Genomic DNA, 22,520 nt, shown 5'->3' with positions numbered 1-22,520 from the left:
TTGACAGGGCTGTGACTTTTTCACCTTGGCAAATTGTTTTGTGACGGCGAAGTTTAACAGCAGTTTCATGGAAAAAACCACAAATGGCAAATGCGGAATTTTGCAGAGAATCCATGTTTGGCGAAAAAATGTGCTCATCGCTGGTGAGTAACAAATGTAAGGGCTCGTAATCACATACTGGAATATTATGTAACAGCGGGTACTCCGTTGTCAAAGACATTGTCACAGAACCCCTCAGTGACTTCTACAATCCTTATAATTTACAGTAGGGGGTACATTATCCCTTATAATACATGAGTGATACTCAGAGTTCCCTGTATAACTCAGCCTGCAGCCTTGTGCCTTTATATGGGCACAGAACCCCTCAGTGACTTCTAATATCCTTATCATTTACAGTAGGGGGTACATTATCCCTTATAATACATGAGTGATACTCAGAGTTCCCTGTATAACTCAGCCTGCAGCCTTGTGCCTTTATATGGGCACAGAACCCCTCAGTGACTGCTAATATCCTTATCATTTACAGTAGGGGGTACATTATCCCTTATAATACATGAGAGATACTCAGAGTTCCCTGTATAACTCAGCCTGCACCCTTGGGCCTTTATATGGGCACAGAACCCATCAGTGACTGCTAATATCCTTATCATTTACAGTAGGGGGTACATTATCCCTTATAATACATGAGTGATACTCAGAGTTCCCTGTATAACTCAGCCTGCAGCCTTGTGCCTTTATATAGTCACAGAACCCCTCTAATATCCTTATCATTTACAGTAGGGGGTACATTATCCCTTATAATACATGAGTGATACTCAGAGTTCCCTGTATAACTCAGCCTGCAGCCTTGTGCCTTTATATGGGCACAGAACCCATCAGTGACTGCTAATATCCTTATCATTTACAGTAGGGGGTACATTATCCCTTATAATACATGAGTGATACTCCCTATTCCACATTTTATTATTTTATTAAATAACATCAGAGAGGGAAGATTTTTTAAACATTTTACCAAAATATTATTTGACCCCATTCTTAATGTTTACCCTTTTTGGATCCATTCAATATACAGTACATTCAATTAAAAAAAAAACAAGGCTTTGACACAAACAGGTAAAATTCCATAGTTCCACCTTTTTATTCCATAATAATTTAGAGAAATGTGACTTTCCTCCCATACATAGAAACACTTGCAAGTAAACAGAACAAATATTTGCCATTTTCTTTAAAAAATTGTCTTTCCTGTGCTATAAAACATTTGAAAAGGGGGAGATTGAGGCAATGTGTTAAGGGGCGGGGCTAGTGAGAACACGGAATATCTGTGCGGAGGGGAGAGTAACATGGCTGTGCCACGGAGCCGGGGAGTATCTGCATGGACACTGACACGCTTGGAGCAACGCGCATTTCTACATACGGCTGGAATGTTTTAGAGAAATTGCTGACATAAAGGGTTAAACATATATTTTATTATAGAAGAATTTGCCAATATCTCAGAACAAATTGTAAGGTTGCAACCTCAAGGTTAACTTTTAGTATGTTATAGAGTGGCTTATTCTAAACAACTTTTCAATTGGTCTTCATTATTTATTGTCATAGTTTTTTTTTCCATTTTTTGCTGCCTTACGTCTGACTTTTCCAGCATACAAATAGGGGTCACTGACCCCGGCAACTGTTACATTGTATTACTTATCTTTCTATTTAGGCCCTCCTTTATTTATATTTTTTGTTTCTCTTTCAAACCACTGCCTTGTTGCTAGGTTAAATTGGTCCCAGATAGCTGCTGACGTTCCAAACTAGAGAGCTGCTGATCAAAAAGCTGAATAATTCCAAAATTGCAAATATTAACAAAATGAAGACCGATTGCAAATTGTTGCAGAATAGCACTTTCTATATTATACTAAAAGGTGAACTCCCCTTTTAAGTAGAGTACCAAGTTCTGTGTGCATAGAACATTCTATCTCTGCCTATTTGCACTGATATATTAGTATGTATGGGTGAGAGCTACAAACATATGGGAAGCCAATGAGGCAGAACTATTATGAACCCCACTTTTTAGCCAACTACAACCACCTACTCCTCCTCCTTAAGCCAAGTAAACACATCTGCCATAATGAACACCCAAGGGGCTACACACAGTGCCGGCCAAGGCTCCTTTCCCCCAACACAGGCTAGAGGTACGGAGCAGCCTTACGGGATTGGCTGTAGCCACGGCAGCCATTATAAGCTCCACAGTGAATTCTGGTACAACAGGAGATTCTGGGGCATATTTATAAAGCATTGATGCTTTAATTCCAGGGACCTCCTTTTGTGAACGTAATTGTATATTCTGTATTATATATATAGGTATTTTTGTTCTGTTATTATCTTGTTCTTTACCTCTTCCTCAAATGCAGAGGCAATAGCGCTATCTAAATACAACAAGTAGCTCTTTGTAAGGGATTATTTGTGTGTATGTGGTACATAGGGTTTATTTAAGCATACGGGGGAAATGCCCTACGGCTTGAACCATATGAGACAACTATATAAACTGTCCAGGGTCAAAAGGGGTTGCTGATTGAATTTGAAGCAAGGATCTCCAGTCTGACATTAACCTTTAGGTACAAATATGGAGACGAAGAATGTTCTGTGCTCATAAATCAACTATGAACTCATCCTAACTTTTAAAAGGAAGATAAATGCTTCTTATAAGTAGTGTGTTTTCCAGAAGAAGTGCAATATTAGGGGAGTCCCTGCCCAGACTGTATATAGTCGTACCACCAGAGACCATTGTCCCAGACATTAAACCAAAGAAAACATCAGATTTTACTCTGATTCAGAATATAATGTACCAAAATATGTTTCTCCATCTTGTGTTAATGGCTATAGCAAACCTGGTGAAACTCTGGGTGTAAAGAGACTGTCCATAGGTCACTAGCTGACACTTTTCTACAAATAAAGAACAGATTACGCTGCCTGAAAATGGGGATTTGCCATTTCTGGGAGGAGCTACATTCAAAGCTAGAGCAACTGGAAGATAGCTTTGATGTTTCACCTTTCCACAGGCAAATAAACGAGATACTTTACCTTTACTTTTTAGTTTTCATTTAAATTATGAAGAGCTGAATATATATATATACATATATCATCAGGAGTAGGTCACATACTGTGTCCTTCTTCAAGGTCCTTAAGGAAGGTCCCAGAATGAGATCTAGTCCCAAATATATTACTGGCTCAACATGAAGCTCAGCCCATGCCTAGACTGTTACGCTTCCCTATCCCCTCCCACAAGCCTCCTGTTGTGTTATACTCTCATTACAAGAAACTAGTAAGAGGTGTGTGTCCCGTAGCAGTTCCTGGCTGTACAACATCTCTGGTGATGTATTTTGCAACTTTCTGGGACATTTTTGTTGTAACTGTAGCACCGGTTTAACTCTCCTTAACAGGTGAACCCGAGAGAGTGAACATATCCTTTTTTAGGGTCAGTGTATAGAATGACAATACAAAATAATATATTTTTGCAGATTCCATTAGGTCAGTGGTTCCTAGACTTTTTGGGATCATGTCATGGTACTTGATATAAGAAAACATTCTGGTATCAGGCTTCTGGTATAGTTCTAGGAATATATATGTATATAAAATGTGCCTCGGTTTTCCTCTGGCCTAGTCCATTTCCTTAAACACTCTCAAAAGGTGCCTTGCATAAACATATTGACATGATTTACCCTGAAATAACCTATAATTGACTCTATATGGGTGGGAGATTCAATTTTCTGATCCAAAAGGAGTGATGCTTGGTAGAAAGTGGGCATGGCTGAGGGGTATAGTGGGCACTGACAGCAATAACCGGGCAAATCTGAGAAGCATTAGTATTTTCCATTCGGCAATAGGAGGAACAAGTGCAGACAGAATTTGACGCAAGGCCTAAACCACCCCCAGCATCCCAGCTGAAAAGTAGGAGGTGAAGGCTTTAGGGTGCATTTATCTTCTCGTTGGCACTGTTAACCAAACAAATTCAGCTATCCAAAACAAAATGGCCAATGGCTGCACTAAAACTTACCTGAAGACTAGTGGTACAAGTTATAGCAGGTGAGGGGAGATGACAAGTGGCGTAGCTCAGCTGATCCATACTCACTGTTGGTCTCATAGCTACTTTTATTAGGTCTTTCCATTGGAATTATTGCACCATAATTCCATATATATGATAACCATACCTGTATAGGGCCATAGTATCAAAGGGTAAAATGAACATTTCAAACACAAGTATCCGAATATTCCAAAAGCCTGGAGAAGTAACCTAAGCTTGGGTGCACTATTTTGAGAATCTTTTTAACCCTTGATATGCGCCAAATGTACAGTTACTGATCATAAATATATATTGGGCGATGTTTCTATAAACAAAAATAGATAATGGGACTTTAGGAAATGAATTCTTAATTGGAAATAGCTTAATGATAATTACTCACTCAAGTCAGTTCTGTGTATATAGTGCTATTGCTAATGTACTGTAGAATAATTCTCATACTGGGAAGGTGGATGAAAACACCCCGTAGGACAACGTTAGAGTCTGATTGGGAATTTCATTATTCTAAAGAAATGTAAACTCAATAAAAAAGGCTTCTCTAGATAAAGAAGACATATATGCATTACATGGAGTACAGAGAATATGAATACAAGACAGAACATGTGCCTTGGATTACAAATTTGCTACCACTTGAGTATGACTTGTAGCAATTGTCTGTTTTTTTTATGAAATCATGTCCTTAAAAACAACCAGGCGTCCAGTTGGTCTTCCATGTAAGTGTCCCTGGAGCAGTCGGAATGAACTTGGCTTCCTGTTACAGTCCATTCGTACTCTCTTGATTTCCCACGGAGATATAAGACAATACAGAAGAAAAGTCTGTAAGGTTTGAATTCAGCTGTGAACATCAGCTAACCAGGTAATTGTGCATCTCTCTGGAATTAATACTTAAAACCACGCCTGAGTGATTACCTGGCAAAGAAACAGAAGAGCGTTATTATAGCATTGGCTCATCGATACAGTTTCATTTCTCACTACACACTGGAAAAGAAGGGTGGTTGTACAAGTACGTAGAAAAAAAAAAGGTGCAATAACAACATCCAAAAATGTCTGTGTCTGATCCATGACGAGGCATGGATATCTTGGTTGGGTCGTGGGGGGACCATAACCGTGGCAAGGTCTATTGTGCATTAATAGTGCAGATATTGTTGAGGGGACATGGGGAGAGGAGCAGGACATCCATCTAACATGCCACTGACCTGCGTTTGGGCACTGGTAGGCACCGACAATAAGGGGATCGTGTAGCTGCTCAAATGTCCAGCTCTCCCAGAGAGCCTCACTGCAAGGCAATGGTGTGGAGGAATTCCAAGGATGGGCCATACAAACAGTAAGCAAAATAGAATATATAGGACACAGAATAGAGGGTGAGTGAGAGTGGAAGCACACTGGTAGATGTGCACAAAATAAAGGGGGATAAAATTAAACTTATATTGACATAAAAATACACAGAAATTGTATATTTTTCACCTTAAACTATTTGCAACTCACAACGTAAATGTTCTCTGTAGTTGCAACAGTGTCAGGAGGTGGGGCTTGTAGATGTGGGCGGTACTTAGCGCTTCTGAACACAGCAATGAACACATTGACCAAATGAACGCAATATGGCAAGTTCTGAGGTGCCAGTGTCACCCCTCTTTTGTGTGTAAGTAAAATCTGTACCAAGCTATGGCATCCTGGGACATTTCTATCTGGTACTACCACTGGTTGAATAGTAACAGCAGAAGCCAGCAACATTTATAGTTATTATTCCGCGAGAACACCACATTTTTCTGGAATATTTTTACCTTTTTCGATTGTTAGTTATACAGTTTATTCAAACTACACAGACAATTTGAATTCAGGTGAAAAGCTGAATTTACAAAAAATATGGTAAAACCGGCTAATCATCCATGTACGGCAAGATAAACATTGTTATACACCACAGGGCAGGAAGTCTGATAGTGGGCATAGTGCTGCTTCTCTGGGGGGAAAAAAAATGATGTATCAAAAAAATGATGTATATGAATATTTGCTCTGTCTCTGTAGATTGCAGTCATCAGTGTAGGGCAGTGTATCCCTTGGAGGACACACAGTATGAAGGCCAGATAGGGTGACATTTGGGGAGTTTTTTTTTTGCTCTTCTATATACTTCTAAAAACCCAGCCTGAAGACCAAGTAGAGATAAAGATTATTGCTATCTTAGATATTCTAAAAACCCAGCCTGAAGACCAAGTATGGATAAAGATGTTTCCTCTCCTAGGTTCTTCTGAAAACCAGTGTTGGACTGGGACCTCAGGGGCCTACCAGAACCCCTTAGACCATAGGCCCACTATCCAAACTATTTTTCCTCCTTCCCTCACCCAACCTCTTTATTCTCCTAGTCTCTTTTATTTACATGCTAGCATCTATCCTTCCTTCTATGTCTCCTTTGTTCCCATTCAGAAATAGGGAATGACCATGAAACAGGCCAAATGGTGAGGAGCAGGAGGGCCCACTGACACCTGGGCCCACTGGGAGTTTTCCTGGTATCCTGGTGGGCCAGTCCGACACTGCTGAAAACCCAGTCTGAAGACCAAGTAGAAAGAAACTTTTTTGCTCTCCTAGATACTTCTATAAACCCAGTCTTAAGACCAAATAGAGATATAGATTTTTACTCTCCTAGATACTTCTAAAACCGTAGCCTAAACACCAAGTAGAAAGAAACTTTTTTGCTCTCCTAGATAACTCTATAAACCCAGTCTGAAGACCAGGTAGAGATAACGATTTTTACTCTCCTAGATATTTCTAGAACTACAGTCATCAATCTAGGGCATCAATTCTCTATTTGTAGAGTTGCTCCTCGATGTGGTCCCAGAGCAGCGGCTGTAGGGCACCCAGTCTGAAGGACAGAGAGGGTGAAATATGGGAGAATGTCTTGTCGCTCTCCTAAATACTTCCATTCTGAGGGCCAATTGGAGATACACGCTGTCCTTAACATTTGTGGAACTATGTCCAAATAGCTGATACAGCAATAATTTTCATCTATACTAAGATACTTCCATGGAAATATAGTGCTTAAAGGGGACATGTCACCCTAAGATATATTTCTATATTGTTTTCTATTTTGATTGTAAAGCAAAATAAACTTTACTTACACTATATAAATGATTTAAATCTTATTTCCTTCAGTCTTGGGATTCACAATCACAGCAGCAGGCAGGCGCCATTTTGTGGGCACTGTTATGAAGGCAAGCTTTGTATCACCCCAAAATCTTGTTTATGTGCCAAAATGGGGGACCTGGTGGCCATGCACTGGCTACACAATTAGATGGTAAAGAGGAAGTGGGGAGTGCAGTGACAGGAAGTCCTGAATGGAAATGCCTCTATGCCTAAGGCATAGAGGCGGGGCAGGCAATATATGATTGACAGCTGGGATTTTCAAATGCCTTATAATGGGTATGGATGCGGTAATAAAAAAATAATGAGAGTTTCATGTTTAATTTGAAAAATAACTTTTATTATACAGCTTTTTATGTCTGGGTGACAGTTCCCCCTTAATACTGTACTAAACTGCCAAACTGCACTAAACTCTTACACAATATAATGAAACCACCATCATTTCACTTCACTTTCAGTAGAAAGAGCTCTCCGGCTGGCTGCCCATAATGTCTGTTTTATTTTGGTATTTATCCCTGCAAAGGCAATGTCCACGTTGCTCTATGAAGTTGGCCAATAATACACTGTCCCCCATATTTGAGGATTACAATAAAGCAGAATCAATGGAGCCTTCGGGTAGGTCTGTAACTAGATCAACACTATCGGGGGGGCTTGAAAATTCTAATCATTCAGGAAGTGGCAATGCCCTTTATACAAGGTCTATTTTCCTCCTACCCCGGTACGTCCATATGTGAAGGATTTAATTTGCTCAGTGTGTCTGTATTTACATAGTAGATAAATAGAAAGGACACGTGTTCGTCCCATTCACCTTCTGCCCAAGTATTTCTCAGAGACCCTCTCGGTTGGCCGGCAATTTCTGTGTGTCAGGCAGATTATACAGCAATAAAGGCTGTCAGTCTGTACATATTATCTGGTGCGGGGTGAGTGTTTGAATGTGTGTCAGGCATATCACTTTGCATTAGTGATGGTACATTAGCACAAAACATTTCTGAGACATATCCTGCTCACTTGAATGCAAATAATAAAAACAAATGGAAGCATGTTACAGTCTGACAAGCTGCAAAGCCGTGGGCTAGAATTTGACATTTGTTTGAGCCAAATGTAGGCAGTTTGGCCTGGGGGGCATTACATGGAATTGTTCATGGTGGGCTTGGCTGTTGATGCCTTCATTCCTGAGCATAGTGATAGGGTTGCTTGTCTGGGTGAAGGCATGATGGCTGCAACAGGTGCCATGGGCCCGATATCAATATGTCTATGAAGATTTTCGTTCATCCAGGTCTCAATATACCGTATCTAGTAGCTACAAGTTCTAAGCTACTTGACGTGCTCAGCTCTACTATAATACCATGCATTTAAAATAAGAACCTTTAGCTGTGCAGAATTTCAGATCTGTTATGGCCCATCAAACTTTTTAAATGATTTCGTGAAAGTTGAAGGCGATCTAGCATGTGTATGGCTCCATGACAGGTATTTAGAATGTTGAAGTGCATCCTGCACAGCAGGGATCCCCAACCTTTCTTACTCGTGAGCCACAGTCAAATGGAAAAAGACTTGGGGAGCAACACAAGCACCATAAAAGTTCATGGAGGAGCCAAATAAGGGCTGTGATTGGCTATTAGGGGCCTCTATGCACACTATCAGCTTACAGGGGCTTTATTTGGTAGGAAATCTTGTTTTTATTCAACCAAAACTTGCCCCCAAGTCAGGAATTCAAAAATAACTACCTGGTTTGGGGGCACTGAGCGCAACATCCAAGGGGTTGGGGAGCAATATGTTGCCCTGAGCCAGTGGTTGGGGATCACTGCTGTACAGGGAGACACAGTGCTTGGAGACATCTAAACAGCTACAAAGCCAGGAAGGGTATACAAGCTCTTATTTAGTGAAGCTTGTTGTAACAAAGAATGTTACTGAATCTTGTAACTGCCAGTGAACTTGTGAGGGAGATACTTCCATGGGCTACTACTGGCCTGGGCTAGAGGTAGGCAGTAGAGGCATTAGAGAGGGTTGTGATTGGTGGGGGTGGGACTAAGCAGAGAGCTGTATTGGTGAGCAAGTGGTTGCCTGTGTGGGCTGAGCAAGATGGGGCTGAGGGGCATTTTGCCCAGTGTGGACCAAGCAGAGAGGGAGGGGCAGCGCCATGTCAAACACTATCGCCTTGGACGTCTAAGTGGCCCGCTCTATTTCTGGCACTCAGCAATTACAGGGTTAAGTCAGTTGTTCTGCTGAACAGAAGCTGCTATCAGCCATAGGTGACCAGTATAGCTTGTCTGGCTTTGGAATTGTTCAGGAACCTCCAGGCTTCACAGAGTGGCACATAAGGAATATGCCTGCATTGGTGCAAAATACACTCATGTGCCAATTATTATTAACAAATCCCCTCTAATATTTTATGTTGTATGAATTGCGATGGGGACCTATGGAAACACACAGGAAAATGCATGAAACACTAATCAGAGTGACATAAAAGGTCCTTTCATTACCTCTCCCATGTCCTAGAGTTTGCGTGTCCATGTCATCATCAATAAACTCCTCTCCCTGGATAATGTTCTGGGTGTCCTCGCTGTGATTGACTGGACTTGTCATTTCCTGCTCCTTTTCATTGTGCATCTGAGCGTAAACATTCCTCCCCGGCATTTTCCTATGGTAGGAACATAAAACAATGTTTTTATAGGAAAAAGTAAAGGCTGTTACTGTGTGAGCTGGTAAAGCAGCAATCTGATGCCCACAATCCTATCTCCATTGGCTAAAGCTACAGATGGGAGTTTGATTTTCTTGGTTCATGATTCCCCGCATTTCTAACTGGTGGAAGGCAAATTACATTCAAAGTTTCATTAACATAACGCATCTTTTTGTTTAGCTTTTTAATTCAAAATAATTTTCGGGCACAATAGCGCCGCTGAGGCTGAGGGGCTTAGTCTGTCATGGGGACAGTGACTCTAGTTCTACTTTATGGGCTTTATAGGCCAATAGATAATATTCTGTTGCTTTCAGAGCTCAGAGCCTCTATCCAAAAAGCAGGCCTTCTCCACAAAAAGACCAAATGAGCACCTCATTTGATTTATATGTGTAGTATATGAAGACCTCAGACTAATGTTCTCCTATTGCTTTACTAGTCTACCTGTCTGCAGTAGTCAACTCCAGTCTATAAAATGTACTGCTATTTTTCATTGACTAGATTTTTCACCCTCCATAATGATCCAGAAATGTTTTATAATCTTTGTGTTAAAGATCTGAGCAGCCACCAACCAGTTGAATAGTCCTCCTCCATCCACTATTTAAGCACATTCCATACACTTTTCTGTAGGCCCATTTGTAAGGCGGGGGGGGGGAAAGGGGCTTTATGAAAGTTATTTTGGGGTAATTACCATTTTCTGCCACTAGAAGATGGTACAGTTAGTTCCCAAATATGTTAGTAGTAATTATAGTGTTCAGCCACTAGAGGGATCATGGGAACAGTTCTAGAAATGACTAGGAGGGTGGAGATTGGAACCATATAAATGGAGAAAAACCACAGGGGCAAGTGTGCTTCATGGGAGAGGCATCTATTGACGAAGCCACTCAGGCCCAGATTTGTGGCAGCGGCAGAAATTTAGGGCTGGCATGCTGCCCAGCCGCACCAGAGTATTTTGCCCGCATACAGACCAATGGGGAGAGGCGCTGTATGAATTAAGTTGCACGGGGGGTCGGGGGGAAAAGGTGGTGGCCTTGAGGCACCCTGTTCAGAAATCCGGGCCTGAAGCCACTTCAGAGAAGAACCACAGCCAGCACGCAAGTGATTAAGTAGACAGAGGCCCTAGTCAGCATAGGTTTTAGCACACCTAACAGCATGAATCAGATCAGAACAGTGAGCAAAGGCAGCTAAAAGCCAAGCAAGAAGTGAGTGGGAATAGCTTCCTAGTGGGAACCCGCCAGTTAAACTGGCCATACATGGGCCGATTCTAGCTGCCGATACTGGGCACTAACAACAGGCCTGCCCGACCAGCATCTGGCCTGAAATCAGCCAGATCTCGATTGGGGAGGTTTAAAAATGTAGTCAGATACCGACGGACGCTAATACCCAAGGGCCAAGCGACCAAATTAGCCCGATATCGCCCACCCATAGGTGGGGATGTCGGGAGAAGATCCACTCGCTTGGCGACATTGCCAAGCAAGCAGATCTTAGCGTGCATGGCCACCTTTAGGGTTGAAATGAGCAGGATAAGGTAGTGAAACTTTGGGGAATGTTACCTTGAAATGCTAGGCTTGGGATTAATTCTTCTCTTCAGGAAGAATAAAGTTACAGTTTATTAACAACTCCTGGCACCCTTGTTCTAATTTCCATGGTTTACTGTGGGTTTGGTGGTATTACTGCCTCTATATTAGTCATACTGCCATTTAATAAAGAATACAACACTTCTAGGTGGCCCTTCTTGTTCAGTGTTACTGTACTCAGCAATCGTCTCTCATAGAGTACAAGGCAAATGTATAATTACATGAAATTTTCTACAGCTGGTACTTTCATAAAAATTCTTAAAGCCAAAATATACTCAGTTCCTATCAGGATTTACCTACTTTGAATGATCCGGTATGCATATGGGCACATGATGGGCACAGAGGTAATTGTGTGCCTCTTTAATGATGACTATAAATAAGAAGTGCTGTATTGCAATGCAATGGAAATACCATACACAGACTCCCATAATGCGGCACTGCCAGTGCTTACTTGGTCGACTAAAGAGTCATAGGAGAACCATTTTTTTTTCTTATGAACAATAAAAGTCAAAGCACATATTGTTGTAAAGAAAGAATAGGTAGTATCATGTCATTTGAATACATTGAAATAAAACCATAATCTTTATTCAAGCAACCATTCAATTAATCCTAATTATGCTCATAACTTGGATTTCACTTGCCTTTTGAATTTATAAAGGATAAAAGCTCCAACCGGTACAAGGCAGATGGCAAAGATAATGAGTATGGCCCAGTATCCTCCGGCTCCCCCAATCCTCTGGGAGTCTGGAATAATAAATACCCAGTTAGTAACAGAATCACATCGGCTCAGGGTACAGCACAGTTCAACTGCAATCATCTAATCTTTAGCAATTCACTTATCACTGATTCAGATAGGGGGGGGGGGTTTGATTTTAATGAACAACATACAGTAGGTCCCCGTGTAATCCAGCTTTGTTTAGCAATCCTTTCCAGACTTTGCACACTGCCTCTATCTCCTCTATGTTAACACTAAGCAGAGCAGGTGTTGGTTGAAACTTGGACTTGACAATAGAGACTCTTCATCTAAATCAGTGTTGTCCAATTTATTACATGCAGTGGGGCAATTATTTCTTAAATAGCACATTCAAAGGCTAGATTTAATTAAAATAATACAATTAAGTCTATGGTGCCTTTGAGACTGGGGTCCGTAAAAATCCTTTGGAGGGCCTAATCTGGCCTGAGGGCCTCCAGTTGGACTGTTGTACGACCATTCCATTCATCTAGGCAGCTAGGAAATTCATAGATATATAACCTTTGTAAACCATTATCTTGCATTTACTTTGTAAATGTATTCAATTTATACCTTCCATTTTATACAAAGACAATAAGGACTATAATTAACCTAGACTGAAATAAAACTATGGCCTAACTTATTGTAGCGAATGGAAGACTTCAAGACAGGTCTGTCCAAACTGGGGATGATTACATGTGAGGAGGTGACAAAGTGGGGGGATCACCTTATATAAATATAGATATGGGTGATATATAAAAAAAAAAAATCTAGGGGCCTTTAGAAATTGATGAAAGTTTATTTTTTCCTTTAGATCTGGGCTTGTTGGTAAATGAATAGGGAGTAGTCAACTACACTGGCTGATATAGTAGATAGTTTCAAGGAAGGGTTTTATAATATTTTAAAGAATCAAAAGATACAAGCTTACTAGTACAGGTATAGGACCCATTATCCAGAATGCTCGGGACCAAGGGTATTCCGGATAAGGGATCTTTCCGTAATTTGGATCTCCATACCTTAAGTCTACTAAAGAATCAATAAAACAGTAATTAAACCCAATAGGATTGTTTTGCCTCCAAAAAGGATTAATTATATCATAGTTGGGATCAAGTACAGGTACTGTTTTATTATTACAGAGAAAAGGGAATCATTTAACCATTAAATAAACCCAATAGGGCTGTTCTGCCCCCAATAAGGATTAATTATATCTTAGTTGGGATCAAGTACAAGGTACTGTTTTATTATTACAGAGAAAAGGGAATCATTTAACCATTAAATAAGCCCAATAGGGCTGTTCTGCCCCCAATAAGGGGTAATTATATCTTAGTTGGGATCAAGTACAGGTACTGTTTTATTATTACAGAGAAAAGGGAATCATTTAACCATTAAATAAACCCAATAGGGCTGTTCTGCCCCCAATAAGGGGTAATTACATCTTAGTTGGGATCAAGTACAGGTACTGTTTTATTATTACAGAGAAAAGGGAATCACTTTTAAAATTCTGACTTATTTGATTAAAATGGGAGTCTATGGGAGATGGGCTTTCCGTAATTCTGAGCTTTCTGGATAACGGGTTTCCGGATAAGGGATCCTATACCTGTATAAGCAGTACATGAACATAAGAATATATTAGGCCAACATACATGGCGAGGAGGCAGCGGATATCTTGCTTTTACCTCAAAGACAGCTTATAATGAAATTCACTCCTAGAGAATTTCCCAATTTCACCCCAATATTAACACCCCACCCAGCCCCCCAAAAATAAATTCGCTTCTAAGTTAATGAAGCACAGGGGTATTTTGATCAGTCTTCTTTGTGAGAACCTATGTGATCAAAATGTTCTACCCCTCCGACAAACATTTTCCATTCTATTGGATAGGGAATGGCTGCCTTATGGAAGTGACTTATAAGTGACTTCGGATGCAATGTGCCATAAATGCCCTGGTTTTCTGAGCAAAAGTGTTGTGAGACATGGGATTTGTTGCTCATCTGTACAGTGAAATCTGTTAATGAAGAGAAAGGATTCACAGAGTATTCTCGTTACGTAGAATTTGCGCCACCATATGTAATAAAAGGCACAGATGCAGTAACCCATAGCAACCAGTAAGATGTTTGTTTTGAAACAAGCAACCAGTAAATGCTACCTGCTGGTTGCTATGGGTTAATGCACCTGGGCAAACATAATTCCTTTAATTACATAACCCCCAGACAGTGTATATTCCCAATGGAAGGTACTGGCCTGGGACACACTGTCTGATCAAAATAAACATTTTACAGTAGTATCTTAGGCTTCCAAGAACAAGAAAAAAATCAAATGAAAAACTCCAGCAATCCATACTAACATAACTCCCAAGCTGTTATTACAAAACTGAATACTGTAGTTTTCCTTCAAATAGAAAGTAGAAAAGATTTTTTTATTGCAGCAAATGACAGCAACTAGCAACAAAACAGAATGTCACCTGTAGCCCGCGGGGCTTTGGCCTCCGTAATGACTTTGAGAAAGAGAAGCAGAATTACCTGATTCCGAATCGCTTAGTGTCACCAAGACCCAAAATCCACCCCTCAGGAAGAAACTAATGTTGTGCGCATTGAGGACTTGCTTTATCACGGCTATTCTCTGAAATAAATGGAATACGTATATTAGTAACAGCACAGGTAACATTCAGATAATGGCTCTCAGGCTGCAGACTGGCCAAGGTTCAGCGGCTTCCCAAGGTTGCTAAATGTGGTTGGAATTGTAGATCAGAGCATTTGGACATTGTTTGCTCTTTATTCAGACTCAGTTATTTAATTATATGATACTTATATATTACTTATATACAGTAAGCTGGAAACGCCTGTACCAGATGCGCTGTGCCAGTTGGGCTCTACTTGCTGGGCCACCAAGTGGGACATACTCTGGTGCAAAGGCTCAATGGGGAGAATGAAAAACTGGAACGACTAATGAGCAGATGAGTCGACGTTCATGTAGGGTCAATGACCAACCCACAACTGAAAGTTCCTTCGTTAATGTTATCACAAAAACAGAAGTGACGTTATGGGACTAGGACTTATTAGTCGCCAGAATCCAAATGCTTCATCGTTCAAGTTAATTTCGACCTGATATAACAATGAGCTCATTTTATAGAGGTACAAGGGCCATGTGTTCAAATAGCTTGAAGGTGTAATGGGAAACCAAGTACTGGGCTACCGGTTTCACCATTCCCACATTGTGATCATTGCTAGAGGGTGAATGTGCCGTATACAGCAAAACTGCAGCCATTTTAAATCTGTGCCATGTTTTATAATTAAGGCCAGTCCATATGTTTTTCAGAAATGACAACATTACTGCAGTTAGAAAAGTGGGGCACAGGGTGAACTCGCAAAACTGAGGTTCTTCATCTTAACAAAAAGTGACAGGATTGATGAATCTTTGGCCCTTGGTGTTCTTTATGGCCAAGGTGCCTCCTTTCAGTCTGGAGGGACGAGACAAAAGTCCTTCTTACATGTCTGTATAGCTAGCCTTGCACAATACTACTAACTGTGACTTGTCTTGGAGCCATGAATGATATTAAAAGCAGGTCCTGCTTAATGGACATCACCTAGGTGATAAGTAAATCTAAAAAATAAGTGAATGTAAAATGGATGAGAGTGCACTTTTGTAATTTACATTCATTATTTCTTTGTTCAAGTTTCAAAGATAGTAAGGGGAACCTGTACTGTCAATATGAATGAAGTTTGTCACAACAGCGCCACCTGCTGGTCTGGTTTTGACTGATATAGTAGAGGAATTGTCAGGAGAAAGAGAGAGGGTTGGGTTGATGTTCTTCTGGTTAGGAAAGAGGTGAGAAAAATGATTTGAGGTTTCTAATGTGTTTCCTCACCTGAAGACCATCAACCCAGCCCTCTCTCTTTCTCCTGACAACTTCTTCCACTACGTCATGTTTGGAAAGTGACCAGCAGGTGGCGCTGATGTAACAAAATTCATTCATAGTAACAGTACTTTTAACCCTTAATATATTGGAATTAAATAAAAATATAAATAAATAATGAATGTAAATTGCAAATTTTTTCTCATCAATTTTACATGAACTTATTTTAAAGGTTTACGTATCCTTTAAAGACCAATATGAATGTCTAATTAAAAATGTCATATATTATTTTACAGTCATATGGACCTCTAGAACCCCAATAACCTTGGATATCTAGAACCCCAATAACCTTGATGCAAGGTGGTGTCTTTGTTTCTTCTAGTTGCTACCCATTAATATCCTGCAGTTGGACCATCATCATTTACGAGGGTGGAAATAGAGTGATGCGGGAAGGAAAAACGGGTTTGGGTTGGATTGGGTGGGGCAGGCCAGAGGCTTACTTAAGGGTTATAGAAGAACTGGCAACTACATTGCTGATAAATTTGTAATACCGGTCCTGGCAAGTGTTTTACAGGCTAGGTCGGAGGCGGCTGGGTGGCAACTGTAGGTGCAGGCAGCCAGAGACGCTCCTTTCCTATACTGTCGTATCTGTTTGTACCTAACTTGTATAGAATTTACCTTATCATTTGGAGCACTTCTCTTTCTTTTCTGTACGTCGGTAGGTGGGAGCAGGTACAGCTCCGCAGTGGTCGGAAGTCCTGGTTTTACCACCGTCACTATTGTTTGCTCAGGGACATTGGTTTCCTGTAAATAGTTATACACCGCGACATTAAAATATTGATGAATATATATACATGCAGATGAACACAATTACAAAGAAAGTAGTTATTGTATATACTCGAGTATAAGCCTAGTTTTTCAGCACCCAAAATGTGCTGAAAAAGTGACCCTCGGCTTATACTCGAGTCGGGTGCCATGGGTCCCTCCAGATTAGCACCCTCTCTCCTTTGTGTGCAAATTAGGCCACCTGCAACCAGACCCTCCAGTGCCCTGGCCTAGGCTCCCACTAGCAATACTTATTTCCCCTTACATCTCCTCGGGATTGCCAATGCGCAATGAGCGTGGGGTAGTACTCATATTGTTTTTGTTGACCCTCTTCTCCGCTTACAGAGCTAGTTTACTGTTTTTCTTTGAAATAAATATTGAAAAACATATGCCCAACTGATGCCTCAATTAATGTAATTTTATTGGTATTTATTTTGATTATTGAAACTTAGCAGTAGCTGCTGCATTTCCCACCCTAGGCTTATACTCGAGTCAATACGTTTTTCCAGTTTTCTTAGGTAAAATTAGGTACCTCGGCTTATACTCGAGTATATATGGTAGTCTGATGATAACACTGACTCAGAACACTTTAGGGGTCATTCATTACGTAGGGAAGTGTTACTTACCCTTTCACTGAATACATAACCCTGTGACTTTAAAGGGGTGGTTAACCTTTACATTAACTTTATTATGTCATAGAATGCCCTATTCCTAACAACTCTGCATTTGGTCATTTGGGCATGATAAGTCTGCTCTTTAGTTTTGATTATTTCCGTTTATATTTATTAATACAAGTAATTTCTGGGGATACCTTGTTGTTGGGCATTTGTGCCATACTTGACTCAAAAGGGGCACCCCTACCAATCTGTCATAGGTAAAGAACCCCTATATTTTCCCCCCACTGGAGGTTAGGGCTCATGAAGCCTGTACTTCGATTGGGAGAAACAAAACGATTTTTTTCCCAAAAATACTGGTGCCAAGTGCTATGGCACGGGGGTAACTTTTACACAACAATATTTTAAATGCAGTTCCTTTCATGCAAATATAAGCATCCCCATTTAAAAACCGTACGCTAGATCATTGAAATTCTTTTCAGCAATTGGTCAATTTTTACTACCAGGTTCCAGAAATTTGCAGAGCCAGAGAATCAGAACCAGGCAGTGGCCCTGGAACGTAGTTGATAACTATAATACTAGTGACTATTTTTCAGGGGAATCAATTTCTATTGTAGGTTTAGCGTTGCTTTCATTTCATATTAATTTTCTCTCTAAACCTAAATCTATATTCTACAAAATGTAAAGGAACAAATGGCGTGTTTAAACCAAGCAACTGCGACTCCTCGTTGTACATGTGGAACTGTATATACAACTGCAGAAAAATGATTGATTCTCTTAAGCGAACGCATCTCTCGGTATTACAGCTTCTTGCAACGACAAACGTATATATTGGTTTAGAGAAATGGCCAAGAAGGAATTACAGAGAGCCTCCTTTTCTATAAACAAATGTGGTGGTTGCTGTGGAAATGAAAGAAAAGCCAAAACCTCAATCTAATGACCAGTGGACGGAGTGATATAAAGTTTCCACGGGGCAATTCCGGATTCATTGTTTTTACACGGAGTCGTATATTACATCTGACAATAATGTGGGAAGATCAGTAACTCGATTCCGCACAAGGGCAACTGTTTTATTCACATCCCTAAATAAACATTCTGTAGCCCATTTGTAATAGGGATGCCTGCCAAGGCCGAATGACGCGGATATCAATCATGCTCATTTCTTGGGGTGCTACCAAGTGCTAAAACCTCAAACTATGAGAGCTTTCTCTGTACAGTAAAAAAAACGTAATATCAGGCATTTCTCATTTACAGAAATTGATATAAAATATCCAGCTGGCTGCTGTGTTACACAGGCTGTATGGCTTTGCAATTCTCGCAGTAAGTAGGATTCGCGCACTATAGGCGTATGCGGGAAATGTGCTCAATGCTTCTAAGAAGTAATTAAATCTTAAGCCTTTCTTAAATCGCTTTCAAAAACACTTGCTGTGAAAATATAATCACAAACTGTGTAACTACAGAGTGCGCCAAGCTAGGCCAATACCTGTCGGCCTTTATTGGAATATCAACAAAATAAGGGTTTCTATGGCAGCGGGACAAGTATGGACTGATTATTGGAAAGCAGAACCGTGCGAGATACAGTGAAGCCAAACTCGGGGAGGCAGAGGGATTCATTTTCTAATTCCAGTTACTATTTCAAGAATATAAAATGTGATTAAACGCAATCAAGTATTTTAACAATGACAATTTATTCCCCTACGTTACTATATATTTAGGGTTGATAAGTTCTCCTTGAGTCGCAGACAACAAAAAAAACTCACACTGTTCCATTCATCTTAAAAAAAATTGTGAAACATCAAAAAACAACATAGCTTGAAGGCTAAAATACAGCGACCAGTGGCTACTATAAACGCTTGCCTGAATTGTATTATTTAAAGGAATACTGTCATGGGAAAACATGTTTTTTCCCCCCAAACGCCTCAGTTAATAGAGCTTCTCCAGCAGAATCCTGCATTGTTATCTGTTTTATATTTAATTTTGAAATTTCCCATGGGGCTAGCCATATTCTTCATTTCCCAGGGTGCCACAGCCATGTGACCTGTGCTCTGATAAACTTCAATCACACTTTACTGCTGCGCTGCAAGTTGGAGTGATATCCCCCCCCCCTCACCCCAGCAGCTGATCAGCAGAACAATGGGAAGGGAGCAAGATAGCAGCTCCCAGTAGGGATCAGAATAGCACTCAATAGTAAGAAATCCAAGTCCGGCTTGGGACTCCTCCAGTTACATGGGAGTAGGAGAAACAATAGGTTAGCTGAAAGCAGTTCTAATGTGTAGCGCTGGCTGAAAGCTCAGACTCAGGCCCAATGCACTGAGATGGCGCCTACACACCAATATTACCGCTACAAATACATTTGTTGGTTCAAGAATAACATTTTAAATGGTAGAGTGAATTATTTGCTATGTAAACAGTGTCATTTAGAAATAAAATGTATGCCATAAAAATCATGTCAGTATTCCTTTTAAATGTTCATGTTTTTTTCCTAAATCTCAAAAGAAAAAGATGAGATTCCAATTTGAGAAAATTCCAATATGTGTTCTTTTTTGCAGGGATTTTCTCCAACTGCATCAAAAAGTTTCCTTACCTGCAGCTCCCACATTGGACACCCTATTATGGGGCCGATGTATCAACTTTCAAATTCAGACTTTTTTTGCTACGATTTGAACTTTTTTTTGTGCTAAAACTCCTGAATATAAATGACAGTTTCCATAACTCGAATGTTCGATAATCATTAAGCGCAACAAATTTGAAAAACTTGAATGTAAAGCTTTGGCATCTAAAGGCTTGCGAGTTCAGGCAAAAGTCAATAGGAGTTACCCTAAGCCAAATCTAAGCAATTTTTTTTTTCGAGTTCTTTGAAATTTTTTTGAAGTTTGCAGGTCCATTGAAAATGTTAAGAAGGATGCAAATTTGATGCATTCAAGTTTTTCTTTTCACAGTTTTAGTCATTCAAGTTTACCTGTAATACACATGTGTGCATTAGTCTAGAACTTAAATACAGAAACTGGGTACAGGCATTCCCCATGTTGATCCATTTATTTTTCATTATTTATATAATATGCAAGCAATAAGATCAGTACAGAGTAAGATTTTCCCCACTATCATTAGTGCAATATCAGACTCCTACAGTTATTTATAGCAGCCATCATTATGGAGCTATGGATATACTGATACTGTATGTAAAAAAAAATGCAAATGTAATTTGGATGATAATCTGATAAAATCTGGATGGTGATTGGAATGCTGGGATATGGAAAGCCAGTCTATACGTACCTTCACTATTAGTCTTGTTACAATTTGTCCTATGTCGTCTCTCCACTCTGGGATGTTGGGATTGTACATATCCAGGTTCTTGCTGAACATCAGTGATAGAACTTGGTATTCATCTGCAAGACAAAAATAGGAATCTTCTAGAAAATGTCATGGTTCCCATAAAGCTTTCTCTGGCTTGCCCTATGCCTCGCTCTATCTCCAACACAAGCTAACAGTGTGAAAGGAAGACTTGCCCTTCTTCACTTTCTCTTTTTTCCCTCTGTTGTTGGAAATGTCGACTACCTAGAAAAACTAATGTAAGTCTCAGAGTCTATTTCCTGATATTTGACTTACTCCCAAAGACTTTATTATTACACTGTGTTCTACAGAACCAGGGTCGGACTTGGGGGTGCAGGGCCCACCGGGGCTTCCGCCCCGGGGGCCCTGCCGGCCGCGTCCCCTAACCCACCCCCCGCAGGGGCCCCCCTAATCCCCCACAGGGTCCCCCACCCGACATCCTCCCCTGAGCCTGCATACATTTAACGCGTCAGGGGAGGAATGGTTGGGCCGGGGGAGCACCAGCAAGGGTCGGGTCTGGCCCGCCGGGGCCCACCGGGTTTTTCCCGGTGTCCCGGTGGCCCAGTCTGACCCTGTATAGAACTATATATACCCACAGCTTGTATCTTTGCGTATACTTCTCCCTATCTAGTCTTCAGATTTACAACCCAATTTCCCTCTAAATTATGAAAACATGTTTCATTGCCTTCATGATTATTCCCTCTGCTGCTTAATGGCATTTACCTGATTGGCTCCCTCATTATACCCCAGTTCCCCCTCTATATCCATGGCAAGGTTCCCCTAATCTGCTAGACATGAGTCTCCCCAAAACCTGTTATTAAATGTGAAGCTTCTTTTTCTTAGTTTTATATCAAAGTCTAACATCTGCCAGCATCTTGTAAGTAGATTTACTCCCACTGCTCAACCATGGAGATGTGTGATATTGTATTTATTGTCCAGGCAATGGGCACCATTAGGGGTTTTACAGTTGTCTTTGTGTTGCTTGCAGTCTGCCATTACTAATCTCTCATTGCCATTTTATTACAAGATTTGCCAATACTGGGGCTAGCATGGTGGTGCTGGAAGCCGATGATGAGGATTACAAATAGTTGGACGTCCATAATGGTGTAAGCAAAGTCTCCTGTTGGGTAAGGAAGCAACTACAACTACTGTATTTCCCAGCACCACTTAGCTGAGCTTTTGTGTAAACTTTAGCCCCCCCCATATGTAATAAAAGGCACTAAGTTTGCCCAGGAGCAGTAACCCAAAGCAACCAATAAGATGTTTGTTTTTAAACATGTGACCAGTAAATGCTACCTGCTGATTGGTTGCTATAGGTTACTGCTCCTTGGCAAACTTGGTGCCTTTTATTACATAACCCCACTAGTGTTATAACGAGTGTAAAGTTGCACCACATTTCATTTAAGAACATCCTCTCTGTGTAAATTTAAGCTGAGGCCTAATGAAATGATAGCATAAACTTCTAGAAAACATTAAAATACAAATAACCAAGAATTTCTCCTCCCCGCTAAACTTTAAGAGGTTACACAAAACCTGAATTGTTTTAAAACAATGTCATACATGTCTGCAGTCATTCAGAATACACGCCTTTATACATGTCATGCTTGCTAATCCTGGTAAAATGTAAATAGATTGGAAATCCTACACTGCAGCTGCAGAATAGCTTAGCACTTCCAATATTCCCTGTATTTGTAATAACTGTCTGCCTTCATCCACAGACACATATT

The 22,520-nt window shown here is 40.5% G+C and overlaps 1 protein-coding gene across 2 annotated transcripts in view; it reads right to left on the bottom strand.

Moving 5' to 3' along the window:
• Positions 1-1,114: 1,114 nt before the first annotated feature.
• Positions 1,115-22,520, bottom strand: part of sorcs2 (sortilin-related VPS10 domain containing receptor 2) — a 501,641-nt gene continuing 480,235 nt past the window's right edge. Inside the window, exons 22-28 of one of the 2 annotated variants that reach the window (XM_002938263.4) lie at positions 20,737-20,849; positions 16,703-16,828; positions 14,691-14,790; positions 12,085-12,187; positions 9,673-9,830; positions 5,257-5,336; positions 1,115-4,969 (exon numbers count right to left, since the gene is read on the bottom strand). In XM_002938263.4, coding sequence (XP_002938309.3) covers positions 4,946-4,969; positions 5,257-5,336; positions 9,673-9,830; positions 12,085-12,187; positions 14,691-14,790; positions 16,703-16,828; positions 20,737-20,849 — 704 coding nt within the window. In that variant the 3' untranslated portion in view covers positions 1,115-4,945. The remainder of the gene's footprint in view (positions 4,970-5,256; positions 5,337-9,672; positions 9,831-12,084; positions 12,188-14,690; positions 14,791-16,702; positions 16,829-20,736; positions 20,850-22,520) is intronic. The other variant, XM_031895320.1, reaches the window with a different exon arrangement.

Source organism: Xenopus tropicalis, chromosome 1 (assembly GCF_000004195.4).
Source record: "Xenopus tropicalis strain Nigerian chromosome 1, UCB_Xtro_10.0, whole genome shotgun sequence".
NCBI lineage: Eukaryota > Metazoa > Chordata > Amphibia > Anura > Pipidae > Xenopus > Xenopus tropicalis.
Note: the sequence above shows the minus strand (reverse complement) of the source record. Positions and strands in the feature narration are given on the sequence as shown.